The sequence below is a fragment of the Lonchura striata genome, chromosome 4 (assembly GCF_046129695.1).
Source record: "Lonchura striata isolate bLonStr1 chromosome 4, bLonStr1.mat, whole genome shotgun sequence".
NCBI lineage: Eukaryota > Metazoa > Chordata > Aves > Passeriformes > Estrildidae > Lonchura > Lonchura striata.
Window position 1 is genome coordinate 49706912 of NC_134606.1, and position 21112 is coordinate 49728023.

Here is a 21112-nt window from a genome sequence, read left to right on the forward strand (position 1 = left end):
TCCCAAGCCATGTTCACAGGACAGTGATGCTGTTGGGGAATACAATATCTCTCTTCCCGTTATGTTGCCTCTCTCTCACACAAATTCAGCAAAGGTTTTTAACTAAATGGGAGATGCCAGTGTGTTAGAGCTTCATTAAGGGAGAAAGAAGGACAAAGCTTTAGCAATACAGTGCAGGAATATAAAAGCCCTGTGGTAGTTTTATAAAGACATTTTATTCAGAAAACAGTCTGTATAAAAATATTTACAAATACTTTGAATTTTTAAAGTTGAAATAAAATTCTATTTATATGTCCAAATCTAGATTTTCTTTCTTCTTCCAATGTCCTTTTGCCTTCCTCTTCTGCACTCTTCTCCCAGTAAAGGTAATTATGAAATACCTCCTGCATGAGCAATACCAAACATAGACTGCATTGTTGCATAGCAGGAGAGGTTTGCAGATGTTGTTTCAGCATAAATTTGATTATTATGCAGGGAGAGAGGGTTCCCCCTCTTTGCCCAGCCCTTGAGAAGGCACAGAATTGCTCAGGGGATCTTGCAGCTGGAATAATCCGGTCTTCAGCCTCTCCAGTGTGTCAAAACTTTGCTTCCAAAATGTAACATCTATTTAGAATACAGCTCCAACATCATGGGATCCACTTGTCTGTCTAGTAAGCCACAACGCTGTTAACTGTGTGTCCTATGAGTGCCAGGAAGCAGCTACTGTTTCTCATAATCCTGGTTTGTATACAAGTGTGCTTACATGATGCAGCTCACAGTTACCTACAGATGCGGTTTGAAACATACCCTTGCAGCCATCACTGTGGTATAAAGCTAAGCCATATAAAAATTTGTGTGACCAGAACTAAGTGTCACACATCTGTCACTTTGAAAAGGGCCTTGAAATACTACTCTCTAGATTGCAATATAGATACTATTTACAAAATGTAATTCTAACATTTTTCTTTCCATTTAAAGCCTAAACAGGTAATAAAAAGATATTTAATGTTTCCAGAAAGGACCTGTTTTAAATAAAAAGTTCAAGGTTACAGAATATGATACTGATGCTTAGTTGTGATGCAGCTTGCAATAAATTAATGAGTGCTCTGAACAACCCCACAAGTTTTGAACAGTGACCACCTGTGTGATTAGGTGGCAGGTGTTTGAATTAAGTGCATTACAGGCATACACCACACTTATCAAACCCACACTGTGATTCTGCAACCATCCCCACGCGTGACTCGGCAGCCCCAGAGCACCCATAGCTGCAGGAGCCCGTGTGTGCAGAGCTGGGTGACATCTGTGGGAGGGCACTGGAGATGTGAGGCTGCCCTCTGGTAAGCAATGCCTTCCCCATGGAGAGAGGCCATTCCTGCCTGTGTGCTGGCACACAGCTGGCACACAGCTAGGATCTGAGGGTGGCGTTGCGCTCCTCCAGCTGCTTCCGTATTTGTGACTGGAACAGAAAGACAGCCCATTACTGCTCGTCTGCGTGCATGTGCATGTGGGTGAGTACAACGCACCCAATTCCTGGCATTTTTTAAGGAAGTAGTGTTTTCAAGCCTCTACATTGTCTCCTCATTCCTGCCATCATGTTCCACGACACACGGTCTGGGCTGATGATCCATATTGTTTACCAAGCACATATAATGGCATCCTTAGAGACAGAAATAGTTTTTTCTTACTTAGAGTGTGCCTGTAAAAGTGCACCCCAAAAATGCTGAAGTGGGTTTGCAGGCAGATACACTATGCCCCTGTGCATGGCACTGATGAGGTCACACCTCGACTGTTGTGTCCAGTTTTGGGCCCCTCAGTTCAGGAAGATGCCTGAGTCCAGAAAAGGGCAGTGGAGGGGAAGGGGCTAGATCATAAGTCCTGTGAGGAGCAGCTGATGGAGCTGGGGGGGTTTAGCCTGGGGAAGAGGAGGTTCTGGAGTGACCTTACCACTCTTAACTCCCTGAAAGGAGGGTGTAGCCAGCTGGGGTTTGGTCTTCCAGGCAACCAGTGACAGGATGAGAGGACATAGCCTCAAGATGTGCCAGGGAGGTTTAGACTGGACATCAGGAGGAATTTCTTCATGGAAGGGGTTGTTAGACATTGGAATGGGCTGCCCAGAAAGATAGTGGAGTCATCATCCCTGGGGGTGCTTAAGAAAAGACTGGGTGTGGCTGTGGCACTCAGTGCCACAGTCTAGTTGACAAGGTCCTGACTGATCAAAGGTTGGACTTGGTGACCTCAGAGATCCTTTCCAACCTAATTGATTCTGTGATGATGTGAAAACTGCATATTCCAACCTAGCTGGCCTGGCAGCCAGAAGTACTCCCTTGTTGCAGGTGCTGAGAGCTGTAGCACTCGGGTGCCCAGTCCTGGGGGTTCTTTAGCTGGCAGTAGCAGGTGCTGCTGCCTGGGGTGCCGTGTACCAGCGCACATCGCCTTACCAGTTTCCACCGCAGGATTTTAATCCACTCGTCAGCTTCTATCCCAGTTTTTGCACACAGGTAGTATGTCCTTAGTGGGAACACTAAACTGTAAGTAAACAAAGCTTTCTTAAGTTGCTGGAACAACTGGCAGTTCTCCCCAAAACTGAGCCCAGCTGGCCTGTGCCAACAGTTGCTGAGACAGAGCAGGACAGGGAGGCTGTGCTCCCCTTCAGCCATCAGGAGGGAGGTTAACCAAGAATGGGTGACAGCCATTTACAGCCCAGGGTCCTTAAGGATAAGGACCTTCCTAAGGATAAAAGACCCACATTTGGGGACAGAAGAGGTTACCATGTGACCTATACCAGTGTCTGACCCCAAGATCCATAAGTCTACGTGATGATTATAGACTTTATTATGGACTTTATGGACTTTAAAAGGCTCACTACACATGGGCCCACCTTTTGCCAGAAGTAATTTGGCAAAGGCATGCTGGACTGACAGAGATTGTCTGACAGAAACAGACTTCAGAGTTAGAGGATGAGCAGGGTTACAACCACCAAGGGTTTACATTTCAAAATTCCCTTTCTATTTTGAACTTCCCAGCAAATGGAAAAAATCCTGCAACCTACCAGAAACAATTGACTCTTTCCTGGGAATAGTCAAATTGCACAGCTGAACATTCCGTTAAGTCAAGTGCTCGAATTGGTTCCGTAGCCTTGAAGAGAAAATGTTTTTAAAATGTGGGCACATGAAAACAGAAGATAACCTTATCTCAGTTCATCTTCAGTGGATCTAGACCTTTACAGGCACCTCCACAGGTTTTTTTCAGACATAGTTACAATGGCTGTAATACTATAAGGACAAACTAGCAAGCGTAACATCAGTGGTATGATAGGAAGTGAGCTTAATATGAAAAACACAGGACAGTTCACATCTGGACAAGCAACAGAGATCTCTACAGCAGGAATGTTTGAGCTACATGGAGGCTGCTGAGGATTTGGCTGATGCCTTGCAATGTAACTGACACAGCAGCAAATCTGGTACCACTTTCAGCTAAGGTTTACAGAGACAAAGGCGTGGGTATAGGTCTTATCAGATTAGCAGCTGTTGGAGATTTAATTAATTCCTAAGTGCCTTAAAAGGATGAAGCTGGGTAAGGAGAAATGTAGAAGTAAAGGCAAAGTAGTGCTTGCAGCAGAACTGATGTGTTTGGCTGCCTGAGAAGCACATGTGCACAAACATACCCACACATGTATATGTGCGTAAAAGTTTCTTTGGACAAGCTCAGGCGCAGGGACAGATTGTGTATAACAGCAACCCATCTCCCTTAGGAGTTTAACTCTCCCTAGGTGTGAGAGCTTTTCCTCCATTTGTTTCAGCCTCACATTGTTAAGGCCTCAGAAGAGGCAGCTTGATTGCTTTCTGCCCAAACACCCTCAGCTGTTTCCATGGTCCTTCATCAGGTGTATGGAGGTGTCTGTTGCTTTCTCATCTTCCCGTAATATTTTTGCTGACTGGCTGTTAGTAATACCCAACATGAGAAGGAAGCCCCTTGGGTTGTGGTGTGATACCAAATGCTATCCCAGGGTCAGCTGCAGGCTGCCCACCTGTAAGTACCTGCAGCCCCACAGCAGCAACAGGAGTGCCAGGAGACACTGGAGCTGCTGCCTGGAAGGAGATCGTAGTCCTGACAAACACAGGAATTCTTCTTGCCTGGTAAGTCACTAATGGAGTGCTGCTCTTTGAAATGCTATCCTGCAAACTTAATTCAAGTTATGTTGAACTGAAATGAAAAGTGATGGAAAGCCCTGCAAAAACATAACTGTTTAGAAATGGTGATGTTTGATGAGAGAAGGCAGTTTTCTGCTCTTGTGTAAAAATCTGTTAGAGGCTTGAAATAGGGCTTGGCAGAGGTGAACGATTTGGCTGCATTTAGGAAGGAACCTCAAACAAAGGCATTGTAAGGGCAAAGAAACTCCAGATGTGTTTCTTATCTTTACTCAGATCAACATAGAAATGGAGCAGCAGCTGTAAGGATGCTGCAGGTTAATCTTTGTCAGGAGGAATTTTTAAATTAATCCTTTCAATGCAAAGGATACTACCAGTATTTTTAGCACTATTTTAGCAGCATGCTTCCTGTCAGGTTGTGTCAAAGCTACAAATAAAGGTTGTGTTGTGCTGGTAGCCTAAAATCCACTTAACAAAGCAACACAAAACAATGTATTCTAGGCCAGGTTGGGCAGGGCTTGGAGCAGCCTGGTCTGGTGGAAGGTGTCCCTGCTGTGGTGGAGGGTTTGGAAGAAGAAGATCTTTGAGGTCCATTCCAACCCAAAATATTCTGTGATTCTGTGTGAAAAATCCCTGTAAACTCTATCCTTTAGCTAAGACTGGAAGAGCACAGTAAATATTTTCCAGCTGTAAAACTTGCTTTCTCTTCTTGAAGTCATCAGCAAAACTGACTTCACTTGACAGGTTTGACCTGTCTGACAGTTTGGGAAGCTTTAGCTTCGGAAGCTGTGATACAGATGTGAGAAGCCAGAGATACAAGGAGGCTGCTGCTGCCTGTGTAGATGTTTAAAAGGTAGAATTGGTGTTCGCTACTTACTGTCTGGTCTTTGAAGTACTTAAGTTCATTCCTATGCAGCGTAAACCACCTTGTTTTCCAGCTCTGAAAGAACAAGAATGAATGGTAACTGTCTTGGGAGAGTTTAGTCTAAAACTTCTTAGGAAAGAAAAACTTTCAAAGCTGCTGGCTTGCCCTGGTTTACAGTTGTGCTTTGTTGTTGCTTAAAACAGAAATTGTTCCTCTCTGCAGGGAAATACAGGTGGAGCAATTTCAGCTTCATGTTGTCTTTAGCTTCTCTGGGTGATCACAGACTAGAAGTAACAAGTAGGAATTTTCCTTACCTTGACTATTTTGCCTTGTTTTATCAAATATCCTTCTTTGGTACCAAGCTGTGAAGTAACAAAGAAAGGGATTGAGGTTAGAGGACTGAGCTCTGCTTCTACTTACCACATCCCCCTTTTGCCTACATCAGGAAGATGGATCAGTTGGGAAACTCCCCATATCCACTTGCCCAAATTTCAGTGCTCCCCTTGGGCAGATCCAGCTGTCTTAGGGAAAAGATGAAGCTGTGCTGGCTCTGAGGGCAGCCCCCAGGCTGGGCCTCCCTCAGGGAGCTTCTGCCCTGCACCTGCTCAGCCAAACACAGGAATATCTGCAGTTACACTTCATTTAGGAACGTTGCCTGGTTGCCTCGGTGCGTGTTGTGACCAGGAGCACACGGGGTTTAACTGACAGGGGAATTATCCCCAGAAAATGCTCCTCAAATGCATCCAGGGAAAAGTGCTGTTTTACTGAGCTGCTCTCTTCTCTCAACCAGGCCCATGCTTGACAGGAAAAACCTGTTATGTTCAATGTGCTTTTTGAAAAATTGGGGTTTGAACTGTTTCTCTGGCATCATGAATGATACTTGGACCTTATGACTTCTTAGATACTGAAATTCTCTGTAGGGACCTGGCTGTGAGACCTCTGAAAATCAAAATCTTGCCAAGTTACCACTTGTTCTTGAAAAAATATTTTTATTGCTGGTGTCTGGAAGTCAAGATTCTTTGGAGGTTAAAGTGTAAATTGGTGATGAAGGGTTGGTTGTGAGACACATCAGAAGTGGTTCTTCTTGCAACTTCATTAACCCATATTAACATAACTCTTCCTCTTCCCCCCCGAAAATACAGTATATAATTAAAATACTTTCCTCTCTGTTCAGAGCAAATGGTTCTGGAGAAAGCACCTGTGTCACTTAGACATGAGTTACAAGTGATTTAGAGACTCTAATTGCTGTTCAAGTGAGTCTCAAATGTCAGAATAGGTGACCCAAATGTATATTATGATATTTTTTTGTATATGCATTTTTTAAATTCATGATAATTTTAATAATGATAAATTATTCTAAAAGATAACATGAGAATGAAATCTTTCACATATTCTTTGTTTGAATAGTCAGACTCACCCAGGTCAGCTGCAGACAATGTTTTTCCAAGGACAGCATTGAAGTGACAACAATTATAAAAGCCTTTATTTGCCATGGGCCTGTACTGAGCAAGTCTGTATTTGTTTTGCCTTGTTTGGCAAAGACTTCCTGTATTTACAAACCCATACAGGGATTAATAACCAGTCTTACTCCATAGCTCACTCCAGCAATCATGCTAGACTAGGCCAGAAGCACCCCTCCCACCAGAACACAACTTACTGAGGGTGCATTTGGGACAAGGTCACTTTCTGTCCTCCCCGTCTGCATTGCAGTGTGAACTCGGACAGACTCATAAATGGAGGGTTCTTCCACTTGCCGTGGGTAGGGATGCTTCAATACAATTAAAGTTCCTGGAGAGAAAAGAGCAGGAGTAAGGCATCTGGCAAGTCCAGCTTGGAAAATAACTTGTCAGTAGCTAAAGCTCTGAAAAATGGTTAATTTCACCTTTCCCTAAAATTAAAAAGGCAGCTGTGAAAACTGTAAATTATGGTACCTTTTCAACACCTTTATCCTTGCAAATGCTTGCATGAAATCTCTTGACTCATTAAATTCCTTTCCTGCCCAAGAGGCTGACTTGGAGGGCAGGCAGGATGCTAAACTAGATAGGAGGCCATAATCATTGGGTTTGCCAACATCCCACTAGCTGGTGCTTAAATCCCCTAATCTGCCAGGGCTTTGGCTACAGGCTTCCTAACAGTAAACCCACATTACCATCACCCTCAACTGTTTTTACCACAGCTCTTTCCAGTTAAACTTGTTATTATTCTTCTTTTTCTCCAAGTAAGGTCATGTTTATTGCATGTTCCCTGAGAAAAAAAAAACAAACTGCATTCTCTATAGTGAATGTATTGTACTTTTCAAAATAGTGAAGAACATCCTTGAAATAGTATCTGCTCCACTGTCTAACCCCATTCTTTAAAAATAATGTCACAGCATACTAAATGTTGCCCCATTTGCATTTTATGCTGATATTGTAGCTCTAAAGAGGAGAGATGCTAGAATTGGTAATAACTTGGACTTGAAACTTACAGATGTATGAGTAATTTACAAGCATTCTGTAATGGGAAGAGCTAAAAAGAGAAGTGGAAAAGTTGTATTTGAAGTAACCAGCTGAGATCTGTGCAGGCACAGGGGTGTATGCAAATGTGATCTATTCAACTTGCTGTATGTGGAAAGTCAACACTGGTTTATTTCTATCTGGCCTTGCAGAAAAAATATGCTTTACCATTTAAAATAAAATTGAGATCAGCTCCATCACCATTCCAGAGAAACTACTCTTGAGCTGTTGCATAGAATCAGGGTATCACCATCTGTACACCATGGATAAAAAGCTCCATTGCAGAAGTGAAAGGACTAATATAACATTTTATACAGTATTTGTGTTCTAATAAGTTCTCTGTGGATTTTTTTTTTTTGGCCTCCACAAAGACAATTGTACAGAATAATCTGGTAATTATACACAAGGTCTAGCAAAAGCTGCACTGTAGCAAGATTATTCTGCCACATCTGCATCTGCTGATGCTTGGATTGGAGTTGACTCTGATGAGTCAACTCTGACTCTGACTCTACCTTGTTTTTGACAAAACACGGTTATGACCCAGGAGAAATCTGACACCTGTATCTGAAGGAATATTGCCTGAGTGTTAATTCTCTCTTCCTCTCTACTGTTTTCCATTGTATGGTAAAGTGGAAGATGTCTTGATATGATGTTCAATTTTTTTTTTTTTTTTTTTTTTTTTTTTTTTTTTTTTTGTAGCTATCTGACTTAGAGGTTTCACAGAGCCAGTAGAATCTGATTAGGAAACCTTAAGGTGGCAAGTGTTGATCTCATCCATAGAGATCAGATAAAATGTCTTGCTTATTAGTGTCTGTAACACATGCAGTGAAGGAGTGAGGAATGGGGAAATACAAGTTTTTATGTCGCCTGAAATCTTTACAGAGCTAGGCCTGTGGGTGCATGCCTGATTTCCCAGGAAAAATACCTCACTGGCACAGAGGATACATGTGGGAGCTCTGTATTTGAACCACTCTTGAAATTAATTTAAAAAGAGAAAGTGTTTTGAAAGATACAAGTGCAAGATTGGGTGTACAACTGTATTTTTCTTGGAGGAAGAAATTGGCAAAGGAGCCCTTGAATTTAATGTTTGCGTTAGCTGAGTACTGGTGCAAATTTAGTGTGCGACATGTTACAGTTATTGCATGTGACAACTATCATTTAACTGGGCTCTTGCATACATAATTAGTACTGCTCTGAGTAATTTGCATACACTTGCCACAGAGGACACTGAAGTTTTTGGCATTAACTTGTATTGACATGTCTTCAACTCTTACACTTGAAGCTAAACATAAAACTGACATTGCCATGATAATATCCACTCTGTTTCTCTAGGGATTCTAGTCTGATGGTATTCAATTCACTTGTAGGAATCAAGTTTAATATTTTGACCCTTTAATTCAGGCAGCCCATAGGTTGGTAGAGAAACTTGTGCTTTCTTCTCTTAAAAGCGAGAAAAATCACTGTGAAGGCAGATGGCATCAGCACGGTGATGGCACTGCAGGCAGAAGAGGAGAGCTAGTCAAAAACACATTCCCTGCGGGAAAGAGGAGCATAACACTGTAGGCTCCTTCCTTGGACAAAGAATACCAAGATGAAACAATTTCAAGTCGCTCTTCCATTTATTCTTATTGGGGAATTTCAGGTTCATAGATGAGTATTTATTTCCTCATTAACACTGCGCTTTGGTTTTGCCATTTTTGAGAATGTTCTAATCCTCTTGGTATTTTGAAATGCTTCCTCCTCTGAGAAACTGAAAGGAGCTCATAGCCCTGGTTAGCAAAAGTCCAATAAGCTTATGTGTGGTTTATCTTCAAGGAACTTGAAAGATTTTTTTGAAGTGGAATTTATTTAGATACAAATGTGATTTATGAACACTTTAACAGAAGATCTATTTGTTAGCACAACAGAAGCTCCTTTTAGTTACATCTTTGTGAAGCATGGCTACAAATGTGCTCATACACACACTATGTCTCTCCTTACCTGTTTCACTTCCAATTAAAGGTTGGTTTGCAAAATGCATGACCAATTCCTTCAAGCTAGAAAATTCATTGAATCCAAATTTGAAGGAAGTTCCTGTGTGCTCAACATGGAAGTGTTTCACAGAATCTTTACCCCTAAAATAAAAGAGGAAAATTTGTCAAGATGTAAATGCCAAAGGCATTTGGAACATACAATCCTTAAATAGCATCTTTCACTGCAGGAATCTGACCCAGATCACAGGACAATCACTGTCCTAGTAGTAATACTACTGCCATTACTGCCCCTCACTAATATTCAACACACCTGAAAATCAGATTTCAATTGCTGACTTGTAGATATGAGAGGATGAAAGCCTAGAAAGGCCAAGCTGGTTAATTTAACTCTTGCATCAACAAAAATACAAAAGAGATTTCAAGCCTTCTGCCTAAATAGGATGAAATCTTTTCACTTGCTGGACTTTAGCCTTGAGGGTGTACTCAGTATGTGTCTTGCTTTTCAAGTAGCATCCCAATCTCACTGAAAATGTCTTCTGTTTCCCTTTGAAAAATAGGCTGTCTCTGTTTTGCACCCAAAAAGGTTCAATAACCTAATTTTAAATACCTTGGGCTTTAGAAATAGTTTGCTTTCTCACTGTATTTAGATGATTGGTTCCACTAGGATGGGCACTGACAAACATGAACCAGGGTCTTTGTTCCATAAGGGAAGTAATAGCTTTTGTTTATGAAACCTGGATGGCATTTAGAGAAGTGTGCAAGGTCTCACTTCCTGGGTAGGCAATTATTTTGACTTCAAAAGACAGTGGAGCACTTATTGCAAGTATTTATCAAGTGAAAAATTACTTTTGTTAATGATACTAGCATCCAAAATAAAATGTCTGAGGAAAAACTTGCATAGCAAATATGCTGAAAAAATGTGGTGAAGAAAATGAATTATAGCATCTCTTTCATTCACTGCCACTTCCAAAGAGGATTATGATTTCAAACTGGTATTTTAATATTTATCTTTGAACAGTATTTATGATACTGTAGAAAACAGAAGAAGGCCTCTATGGGCTTCCCGCATGTTTTGTGCTACAGTCAGCTGGGGCACAACAAGCCAACTGCAAATGCTCAACACCAGGGAAGAGCTGCTGTGACTGCTGCAATTACATGGTTTCCATCTTTTTGTTTAATTTCTCAAGACAATGTTGCAATGAGAGCAAATTCTACTCTGCTTCCTACTTCCTTTTGAAACTGGCTAATGTAGCTGGGGGAGGGGATTTCAGGCAATATGAGATCTCCCTTCCTACAACTGTCAATAAAAACCTCAAGGGATGGCTAAGCATTTTTTCCTTGAAAAACCCCAAACTATAATCATGGCCGAAGTTCCTTGTGAGGCTGAGGCAGAAAATAAAGTAAAAGCTACAGAAGATATTTTAGGACAGAAGGACAGCTGGAATTGTTGAAGTTATCCTTTTTACATAAATGTATCAGAACAAAACTGAATTACTTATTCTAAAATTAAGTTTTAATATTAGTCAAAAAACTGAATGAAAACATAACATTAAGCAGTAGAAAAATTGTAAAACATTTTAAAATCAAAGTCAATATTCAAAGGATATGTACCACCAGAAATAATATAAACTAAAAAACAGAATAATAGATCAAACTTCAGACTGGGCTATTCAGTTCATATGGTAATGTAGTAAGTAATTCTTGCTACATGAAGAGCTGAACAAGAAATTGGAATGGGCCTGAAATAGATTTTTGTAGGTCTTCTAAGGCTAGAATCTGTTCAAGCAGCAAATTTATTTTCATTAACTAACATTTCTGTTTCCTATTAAAAGAACTATTTAAATTTTGGGTTATTACAATAAGTTGTTCCATGAATGCCCTTTAAAACTACCTCTAAGATACATATATTTTTTAATTGTCTGAGGTAATTATCTCAAATAATGCTTGACATTTTAAAGTAAAAAAAAAAATATTAACCAGAAAAACAATGATTAATTTAAAACTGCTTTCTTTAAGGAAAGCTATGACTTATAAATTACACTATTCTTTTTGGCAATGCTTGCACAGAACTGCTACTCTGAATACCCATTTTGTAACATCGCCTTCAGATCTGTTGGGCACCCTTTGTATAAATGGCTGCCTATATTGATAATAATTTCAACAGTGTGTGTATAGGCAACTTGCTCCAAGATCTTCTATCAGAAATGGGTGAAACACCTCATCATTGCCTTTCCTGGGGAACAGGGTATGTGAAAATCAGACTTTGCTCAGTTCCCAAGCATCTACTCTTCCAAATTGTAACAGCTCCTGGTACTGAATATGCAGAAAGCCACAGTCTCAAGGGCATATGCTGGGTTCCTGTCAGGGATTGAAATAACCAGCAGCATTACACAGATCAAAGTGACTTTAGAAAGTTACTGTGGTTCAGCTGAGTTGTGGTCATGAATTGTTCAGAGGCTCAGTTTGCAGCAGGAATGATCTTCCATGCACCAGCTTAAAATTTTGGTCAATAGGTTGTTTTTATCACAAAATTGCCAAAGGTTACAAATATTTTTAGGGCTGGTTACCTCTACCCAGCCAAAGTGCAGGGTAGAGGTGAGTCTAATGCATCTATCCTTCAGTTTCCTCGCTAAAATGTTGTGCCTTCTCTCCTTCAGGGAGATTCTTTAAATGTGATTCCTAGTGAAGTAACCAGGCCAGGCTTCCTCTGCTCTGCATTGGTTGTATCCTGAACACTTGTGTCCTAAATTGCTGTAATTGACTTCACAGCCCTGGCATTGATCACTCACAAAGTGTATCCAATTTAGTCATGCAGACCTGGTTAAGACCGAACCTTAGCACAGAAGAGAGCAATAAAACCAGCCAAACACTGGATCATCCTTCAAAGGTGATGGTTCCTATGCAGGGATTCAGAAACTAGTAAGATTAGCACATGTGAAATGTTTGCTGCTGTCCTCATCATAAAACTTTTCTACTCCCACCAGCTGTTTCTTAAGCTCTTTTAACTGTCATGCAGACTGAAAATTTACAGCCATTCTATAGAATTATGTTTCCTACCAATAAGATTAATTCATCATTTGGAAAAATGAAAGCAAAATGTCATTCAGTGGGATTACACCAATAGGAATATATTTCAAAATAGTTTAAACCCTTGTGGGGGGGAAACCCGTAATGCATGGGTCATTCAAACACAGAAGTAAGTGCAGCATTAGATTAGTCCACTCTGTCTATAGCCTACCTTACAGAGAGGGAGTACAAATCTTCACTTTCATTGCTCTTCCTCAAAAGATAGCTCCCATCCCGCCCGTTGGAGAGCAGCAGCGCTTCTGCTGCGTGTCGGGTGAGATTGTCGTGGTACCACCTGGGGAGACACAGCGGGTTAAAGCACCCTTCACTCTGCTCTTGACTGGCTGATGCTGCTTTTTGCTTTTTTTTAGAAAAAGCAGCGTTAGTTGGAGTCTTTCCTCTACAATTTTGAGTTGCCACCCTCCTCACAGGCACTCACAGTTTACACAGGTCTGTGTCCCTTGCAGTGGCTGCCCTTTGACATGGTCAAAGAATTATTTTTCATTAACACAAAGTTGTGTATGAACAGCTGACTTCTTTGCTGGATCTAAAAACCCTGCAAATTCTGCTTGCATGAGCAACAAATTACTCAGGTCTGTGCTGACAAGGTGAAAGCAGTTTTTGGGGGTATACAGAATCCTTTGTCTATTTTCAGAAGCTATACTTCCTGACATATATATGTTTTTTGGTACACATCCTCTTCTGGGCAAACAGGCAGTGCTTAAACTCCTCATAAACTCTTTATTTCCCTCAACATGCCTTCACTGCCAAGAACTGCAATTAAACATGCTTGCCTAAGCTTAGAATTAAAGGGATCAAAATTAACTGACAAAATTTCAGTGAAAATTAAGATATCTTGCTATTGTTGCCTCTTGACCAAGTATGATCGGAGCAACAAAGGAAAACATCTGAACATTTTTTCAGTTTATCTTCAGTGAAAATTAACTTCATTTTTATATAAAAAGTTTTGCAAGGACTTCACAGGCAAAAAAAAAAAAAAAAAATCCTGCAAAGTGTAGTTTATGGGTTTGTTTCCATTCAGAATGTTCCACAATGGAAACACCCAAATTTTTACAAGAGCCAGGGATCTCACTGGAATTGAACCTGAGACTGAACACAAAAAGCTGGAGCTGTAAAAGGTTGGAGCTGAAATCCTGCAAGGCAAGTGATAATAACCATAGCCATGCACACACACATGAAGCTCTGGAGCAGAAGGAGGGAGGGATACTACACCTGAGGCTCTGCTGGGACCAGGCTTCCCTTGTCTGTATGTGGAGTGGTGCCAGGTCACCGTTCCCTTCCTTTTAAATGCCTGTCACATTGGGAATGAAGCTTGTCACTGCTTCAGCCAAAGAAATACAGTTTCAGTGAAAGAAGAAGTGCCATGGCAGCACTTTCCACAGCTTGTATCGTGGCAGTCTTCGAAATGAAACCAGGTGTAATTGTATCCTCTTTTCCCTTAGCTGTTCATCCCAAGTTTCCACCAAACTTGGCATCTCACACAAAGCTTTAACTCTGAATTTGGACGGCTGCCTATTTGAAAGGCCAGCTGGCTGATCAATTGCTTTATGAGAGACTCCAGTCTGTTAACCCAGAGGAAGAGAAGATCCATGTGAAACTCAATACTGGCAGGGCATTGCTGTTCTGGCTCTAGAATGTGGTCCGTCTACAGAGTAAAACAAAATAATGAATATTTAAAGAGTCAAAGTGTCATCCTCTGGAGCACCTGTTAGCCAAAATCTGCTTTGGGATTAACTGCCCAAGTAAGTAACAGGCAAAGGTCAGATCATTCCTGATGAGGGGAGGATTGAACCAGCATGGCCAGACCTGCAGCTGAGAATGCAGCACTGTTTTGGGTGGGAGTTTGTAACATTATTTTGCTCACTTCTGTGCAAAAGAAGCAGATGTTGAGAAAATCTGTGAGTGGTCATTGTCACAAAGGAGGCAAATTTAGTCTGAGGTTGCTCATTACTGCCTTGTTACCTTATTTCCAAAAAAAACAAAACACCCTTTTACTAAACTTTTGAAAGAGAAGTCTCTTAAGTTTAAAAAATGCTGTGTTTAAATCCACACTTTCTTTACAGACAAAAGACCAGTGACTAATGAAATGCTACTACTATGCAAAAAAAAAAAAACAAAAACAAAACAAAAAAAAAAACCAACCAGAAAACAACAACAAACCCCTTAATTGGGAAAATAATGTTATTTGAAAGTACACTTTTAAAACTTTGCTGACAAGGCTGTACCAGTTTCTTGCCTAAATATGCTGTCTCAGACAAAATTCCCTCAAATGTTACTATGTTCCTCTTGTTCAGCTCAAAAAATAGAAGTGGATGTCTTGGTGTCAAAGAGACTGTTATACGTAGTTTTGGGGTTTTTCTCTTCCTGATTGTGACAGATGGTTTGATCAGGTTACTTCGATATTCCACTGTGAAAATGGTCACGTAAACTTTGTTCCAATTGCATAAACACAGGTAAAATATTAAAATTCTGAAGAAAATTTAGAATTTGCATCACAGACTACCAGGAAGGTAAACAAATGCATGCCTGTGCAGTCTGCTCTCACAATCAAGCCTGAGCTGGCAATGCAAGTAGAAATCACCAGGACTAAAAATAAACCCAAATAATCATGTGGTTAAACTCTACTAGGTATACTTCAGGTAAACTGTATTCACTACAAAACAAGTCCAGAAATATGCTCTGTGCTTTGACCCCTTTCAGACTGGAAACCATCAGTAGTGTAGAAATTATCTGAGGTTCTTGACCGAGATTTCTCTGAGAAACAAGAAGAAAGAAAAAAGAAATTCCTTACTTGCTTCAAACCCACTTCTTCTGGCTGCCCTTGGCCTTGTATACACTCCTGATGTGTATACAAACTTCTGGGAGGTTTCTATTTTCTAATTATTTCATTTCCTCTATTAAAAATAAAAAGTGTGCTCAACTTTTTGGGGTTCCCTTTCTACAATTTGACTAGCAACCTCGGGCTCAGAGTTTATAGCTGCTCTCATTTATCCATTCTTGTTACTTTAACTTCATCCTAAATTATGTTAAATATCTTTATCCCGTTCCATGTAAGCATGCTTGTGTTGTCAGCATGTATTGTTGAATGACCATGCCATCCTTGCTGGAATGGCCAGTGAAGGCATGTCCTAGGATGGGCGAGCACAGCCACTGAGATCACTTTTGCTACCCTTTGAAAAAGAAAGCCTTTTCAGTAGAAACACTTGTTTTTCTTCCTCACAAAAATGAAAGATAGTAGCACCAGGAGAGAGCAGAGCTGGGAGTTCTGGCTGCTATTTGGTGTAAGTTTGGGGTGATAACTCTGCAGTGTGCCCAGCTACCAGATAAATGCAGTAGGCAGAGGTCACACTTAGTTTTTGTGTCCTTATCTGATGTTCTCAGACAGGTGTAGCCTGGATAGAATAGAAAGAGTGTCCATGTTTGGCTTGCTTTTGTGACAAAGGCAATTCAAAGTTCCTTCTGTGAAGCAAGAAGGAGGTTCTTGTTGTTCAGATGGGTGAGCTACGCTCTCTTCCCAGAAGCTCCCTCCCCTGCTGTAGCAGGGGCAATAGTGCTGGAGCTCTGTGGTGGCTGGAAAGCTCTTTGGCTCTCTGAGATGCAGGAACCAAGCAGAAACACAACAAGTCTGATTCATCTCTTGTCCACCTCTGAAAGGTAACAATGACCCAGATTACTGGGAAGATGAGCCATGTGCTCCCAGTAGGATTTCATTCCAGTAGCACTCACAGCAATTATTTACCCTCAGTTGGTTGACTGGATATTTTGTTGGTTGTTTGTGGGGTTTTTTTGTGGTGGTAGATGTTGGCAAATTTTGTGTTTTGTTGTTGTTGGGGTTTTTTTTAATTAAATATATCTTCTACCACAAGGAGTTGAATTTGCTTACACTTTGAAACTATATTCTAGCCTCAAAGATGTATTCCCACTCTTAGGTTAAAGCTGTAGTCCACAGTACTTCTTGATGGAGTGCATGGGAAAGCACTGACTTATCTCCTCTGGCTGGATGCAATGCTCTTCACACGCCCGTGCTCCAAAAATTACTGTAAAACTGACTCACTAGTTCTCTATTTTTGGCACCCTGTATTTCAGCAACTTCCAGCTCTCATCTGTCAAGTTTAGTAGTTTGGGATTTTTAATCTTTTTTCCTAATATCACCCCCTAGAAGCATTGCCCATCATCTGAAAATTGCAAAAGGGTTCTCTGTACCTCACATCACTAAAAGTGAAGTTTTGGCCATGTTTTTAATGGTGCATGAGTTGACAGAGCTTTAGAGAACCTCCAAAAGGGCAAGAATGCTAAGACAGAAGTTACAGGTGCCAGGCAACAAAATTGCCTTTCAATGTGTTACACTGAAACTCACAAAGCTGTGTAAAGTACTTGGCTGGAATACTAGGAGGTCATTATATGAGGGAAAATAATGTTTAAATAGAAATAAGAGGAAATAACATCATTGTATCCAGTCTCAAGGTTTGTCTTCTAACTGTAGACTTTCACTAGTTCAGCTTCTGCTTTTCACTTCCATTTTTTCTCCTCCTTCTTTCAACTGCCTTCATTCTGATTTTCACCCATTATTTGGCCCACTTGCTAGTCACTTTAATTTTTGTCTTCCTTAAATTAGAAAATAGAGATGAAAAAAAATCTTATCACCCTTTACCCTGTTAAGTCTAACATATTCCTCCATTTCACAATTTTACTATCACCCGATCTAGGCCTGTGGCTTAATTTCTCTTCTATTGCTAAAACTAAGCATGAAATGTATTGTCCAGCCTTACAAATATCATCTGTCATGGTATTGTCAGACCTGAAAGGGCATAAAAGTTCTGCTGCCAGGAGTGACAAAGAAAGTTTGGACTGTAGAAGGAAAAAAGGCTACAAAAATTTAGTTTTGCCCTGTGCCTTTCACTTTTCATAAACAGTTTCACCCAAACGATGCTGTATTGGGATTCAACCTGTGCCATCAGAGCCGCCTGTAATTACTGGGATGACGGGATGCTCCACATTCTCGTCTCTTGCGCAAATAACCACCATGCGGAATTCCCCAGCCCCTCGCGGTACGTGCGCAGCCACAGCAGCTCCTCGCTGCAGCTTTCTGGCTGCGTTTTCAGCTCTAACAGCCACAAAGGCAACTGGAAAATGGATTGACTCCAGCAATAACCAAAGAGGCCTTCAGAGAAGAATCCAATTGTCAGTTTCCTTTTAAGCCAAGGTGCTTATGTCTCTTCTGGCAAACTTCAGTGTTCCCATTTAAACATCTTGGTAGATTTAGGGACAAAGCCAATGGTTGAGGTAACAAGTTTTTAACAACCTGTTCTGGTTTTGACCTTCCTTCTCATTAAGCATTAGGTTCACCTATATACACATCAATACAATGAAGCTGACTGTAGTCTGAATTTTCCCTATGTTGCTGAAAACTTTCCAATTCTGTTGAACAGCTAAGCTAGTAAACTACAAGCATATCCTGGTACTCAGCCTTTTTTTTCTCTTTACTCTAACGTCCTTCCCATTTCACACTTCTTTAAACCTTATCCAACTTCTTTGATTTTTGCTCCAGAAAGCAGAAGCTTTAAAATAAACTGCTCCAAATTCCCCCACAAGGGTGAATGTTGAAGCTGCTTCTCATTTGAATGACCATTGTCTCTGTTGGACACACACTCCTCACCAGAACCAGATCTCACTTGTGCTGGACACTGCATCAGTTGTCAGGGGAACTCTGCCCTGTGAGAGTAGGGGACTAAGTTTAGGATGGAAAACCCTTGTGATGACTGAAAATTTAATTGTATGGTCTGGAGTGTGATACACCTACTTGTCACAGCTGAAAAAGTATTTACATTAAGCGATCTTTCAGATTATGCAACAAGAATGTCTGCTGCATGAGGACTTCTTTTGCATCTTTAGACAAAAAAAAAATAAAGAAAAAAAAAAGAGAAGTGGCTTTAGTACTAGCTGAAAATAAAGGGTCTTGTTTAATAATTTGAAGGGACTCTTTTACCTGGCATTGTTTATTCAACTTTAATGCATTTAACTCAATACACTTCCCTGAAGGAGATGCTGAGTGTTTCTGTGGGAGGGTGAAAAGTTTAGGTTTTCCATTGAAGTGGAAGTAAGCCCTCTAATTTGGACTCTTTCTTTCTTATGGATACCACATTAAGTACCACATCAAGCAGTATTTTTACAAGACTATCTATGAGGATGAACTCCTTGCTGTTTATAGGCAGATGTTACTGGCATATATTAACTATGATCACATTGTGGAAATCAGTAAAAGTCTGGTAATTGGGAATCATGCTTCCCACAACAGCTGCAACTAATTTTTCTTTCCTTCTTTGCTGTAGATTCTGTTTCAGGATGAGCGTAATCTTATAGTTGTAAGGAAAAAGTATGAAATGGCTACGCTGGGTACCACTGCAAAGTGACTTTACTGAATTTTGTACCTGTTAGGTGCTTCAGTTACCAGGCATTTCATTAAAAGATTCTTTTAAATATGGGAAAGTAGTACCAGGGTGGAGATGGAGCGCAACAAAGTAGCTTAGAAACTCTAATTTGTTCACTAAGTGAATGAATCGTAAAAATAAGCAATTAATTGGTCAAAATCCACAAATACTCAGGTAGTAAAACACCTTTACCTTTTTCATAATTTCTTTTTGAATGCAGAGCTGACACCAGAGCCTTTTTGCTTTGTCAGAATGATCAGTGGCCTTTCCTTTGCTTTGCCTCCCTTTTGCTCTGCTGCCACTGATCCCACCCTGCCTGCACCACCCGTGCTGCTCCTCCAGCCTGTGTTTCTCCTTGCCCACGGCACTGCTGCTGGTGACAAAGTGACCCGAGCCTTCCTCCTGTAGAAACCAAAACTAACTGGCAGAAAAAATGGACAAGCCACATGCGACAGGGAACAAGGTCTGTTGCAGCCTTCGGCCTTCCTTTTTGCTCCTGCGTTTTTGCTTTTCGGTGAGCATGATGTTGTCCTCGCAGTGGCTGTGAATTGCCCGCTGCTCTCCCTCCTGATGCTCCAGGCACCTTTGGGAATCCTGCTGCCTCCCGGGGCCCAGCAAGGACAGCAGCTCCCCAGACCGGAGCCCAGGCCAAGCTGCAAGGAGGCAGCTGAAGGGATGGCACCGGCGGGGCAGGGATCTGAGCACAGGTGTGGGGTTGGTGCCCCCTGGAAGTGGCACGGCACAACCTGGGCTCTATGCGATGGCAATGGCTTCACGGCCACAGAGGTTCTCCGAGGGAAGGTGCACCCCTGCCACCAGCTCTCCGCTACATCCGAGCCGTGTGCCTGAGCTCTCGGTCTTCTAACTATTCTTTATTTCTCCGGGTCCCCTGTGCCAGCCCCTCACCCCTGCCACCGGGACGAGGCGCTGGGCTTCTCCGAGGGCGCGCAGCACGCACGGAGCGCTGCGGCGGCATCGCTCCTCATCCCTCACCTCACCCCCGACATCCAACAGCCAGGCCCAGCAGCTCCCACCCGCCGGCCCCGTCGGTGTCCCGGCCCGGCCAGGCTGTCGCTGAGGGCGGCCCTGGTGCGGCTTACCCGAGCGCCATCAGCTCCCGCTCCGGCGGCGCGGCGGGACGCGGCTCCCGGCGCTGGGCCATGCTCGCGGCTGCTCCGCCGCCTCCGCGGGGCTGAGGAAGCGCGGCCGGCGCCTCCCCGGGCGGGGCCCGCCCCTCCCGGCCCGGCCCCGGAGCGCCCCGGCCCGGGGGGGAGACCCCCACCCTCGGCAGCAGCAGCCAGAGCCCCCCCGCTCCCAGCGGTGCCCCCATACTGCTAACACCTTGGTTTGTGGCCAGAATAATTCGCACTTCCCGTTGCTTGAATCTGTCTCTCCCAGAAGTTCGTGTTCCAAAACGTTTCGCTGTCCGCTCCTTTTTCTCCGGCGATCTATCCGTGAATGCCCCTCGCCTCTTCTGTGTCCGCCAAAGTGCTCAGCGAGGAAATCTGTGGAGGTGAAATTGGTGGATTATTCTGTAAGCGTCAGGTGTTCAATCCTGTCCCCAGGCAGCCCCCAGAGCCAAAGGGGGCTGTGGCTTGTCCCTCTGAGCGCATCTTTCCATGGCCCAGCCGCTGGATTGCCAGGGAAGGGGGATGCTGCTTGCCCAGGGTCTGCCTCGCCACGGCCCCGGTGCCCTGACCCCTGATTGCCGTGCTGATCCTCCGTGCAGGCTTTGAAGGGGTCACGCTGTCTTTCTGAAACAGGAATAGGAACTTAAACTGCTGGAAATTTGCGGCTTCATTCCCTCTTTGGAAGTATCAGGAGGACTGAACTTTTTGGATGAGAAATTTCGGAGCATTATCTGGTGTCTGTTCTTTCTAATGCTTAAACGATCTCCGGCAATACTAGAGGTTATTTGTATTCCCCAATACTTCATGGACAGTAATTATTATAGGTGTGGCAGACTCCTCACTAAACTTTTTTGACAAAAGGACAGGACTCCACAGGGAAAAAAAAAAAAAATAAATTACAGAATCCTCCTTTCTAGTCACACTGAAGTTTTCACCAGGTATCCAGTACTAAAGATCAGCTGTTTCCAGAAAAACTGGTATTTAAAGAGGATGGAACCGCTGCTTAT

At 42.3% G+C, this 21112-nt stretch overlaps 1 protein-coding gene across 2 annotated transcripts; it reads right to left on the minus strand.

The window, feature by feature from the left end:
* Nucleotides 1-289: 289 nt before the first annotated feature.
* On the minus strand, nucleotides 290-20198 carry DAPP1 (dual adaptor of phosphotyrosine and 3-phosphoinositides 1). 2 transcript variants are annotated; one of them, XM_021550283.1, is made up of 9 exons: nucleotides 20076-20198; nucleotides 12699-12821; nucleotides 9468-9601; nucleotides 6650-6780; nucleotides 5307-5354; nucleotides 5005-5067; nucleotides 3029-3114; nucleotides 2418-2505; nucleotides 290-1435 (listed from the first exon to the last, which is right to left on the minus strand). In XM_021550283.1, exons 1-9 carry the CDS (start codon nucleotides 20135-20137, stop codon nucleotides 1385-1387), a joined length of 786 nt encoding a protein of 261 aa, XP_021405958.1. In that variant the 5' UTR covers nucleotides 20138-20198; the 3' UTR covers nucleotides 290-1384. The 2 variants fall into 2 exon arrangements, with proteins under 2 accessions (XP_021405958.1, XP_021405957.1); XM_021550282.2 differs by lacking the exon at nucleotides 290-1435 and having other exon boundaries at nucleotides 1588-2505.
* Between the last annotated feature and the right edge of the window lie 914 nt (nucleotides 20199-21112).

Coding starts and splice junctions, on each gene's coding strand:
- DAPP1 (XM_021550282.2), bottom strand. CDS start 20,137: ATGGCCCAGCGCCGGGAGCCGCGTCCCGCCGCGCCGCCGGAGCGGGAG. Junction 12,822..20,075: donor CGGGAGCTGATGGCGCTCGG/GTAAGCCGCACC, acceptor GTGTCTCCCCAG/GTGGTACCACGACAATCTCA. Junction 2,506..3,028: donor GAAAGAGTCAATTGTTTCTG/GTAGGTTGCAGG, acceptor GTTTACTTACAG/TTTAGTGTTCCCACTAAGGA.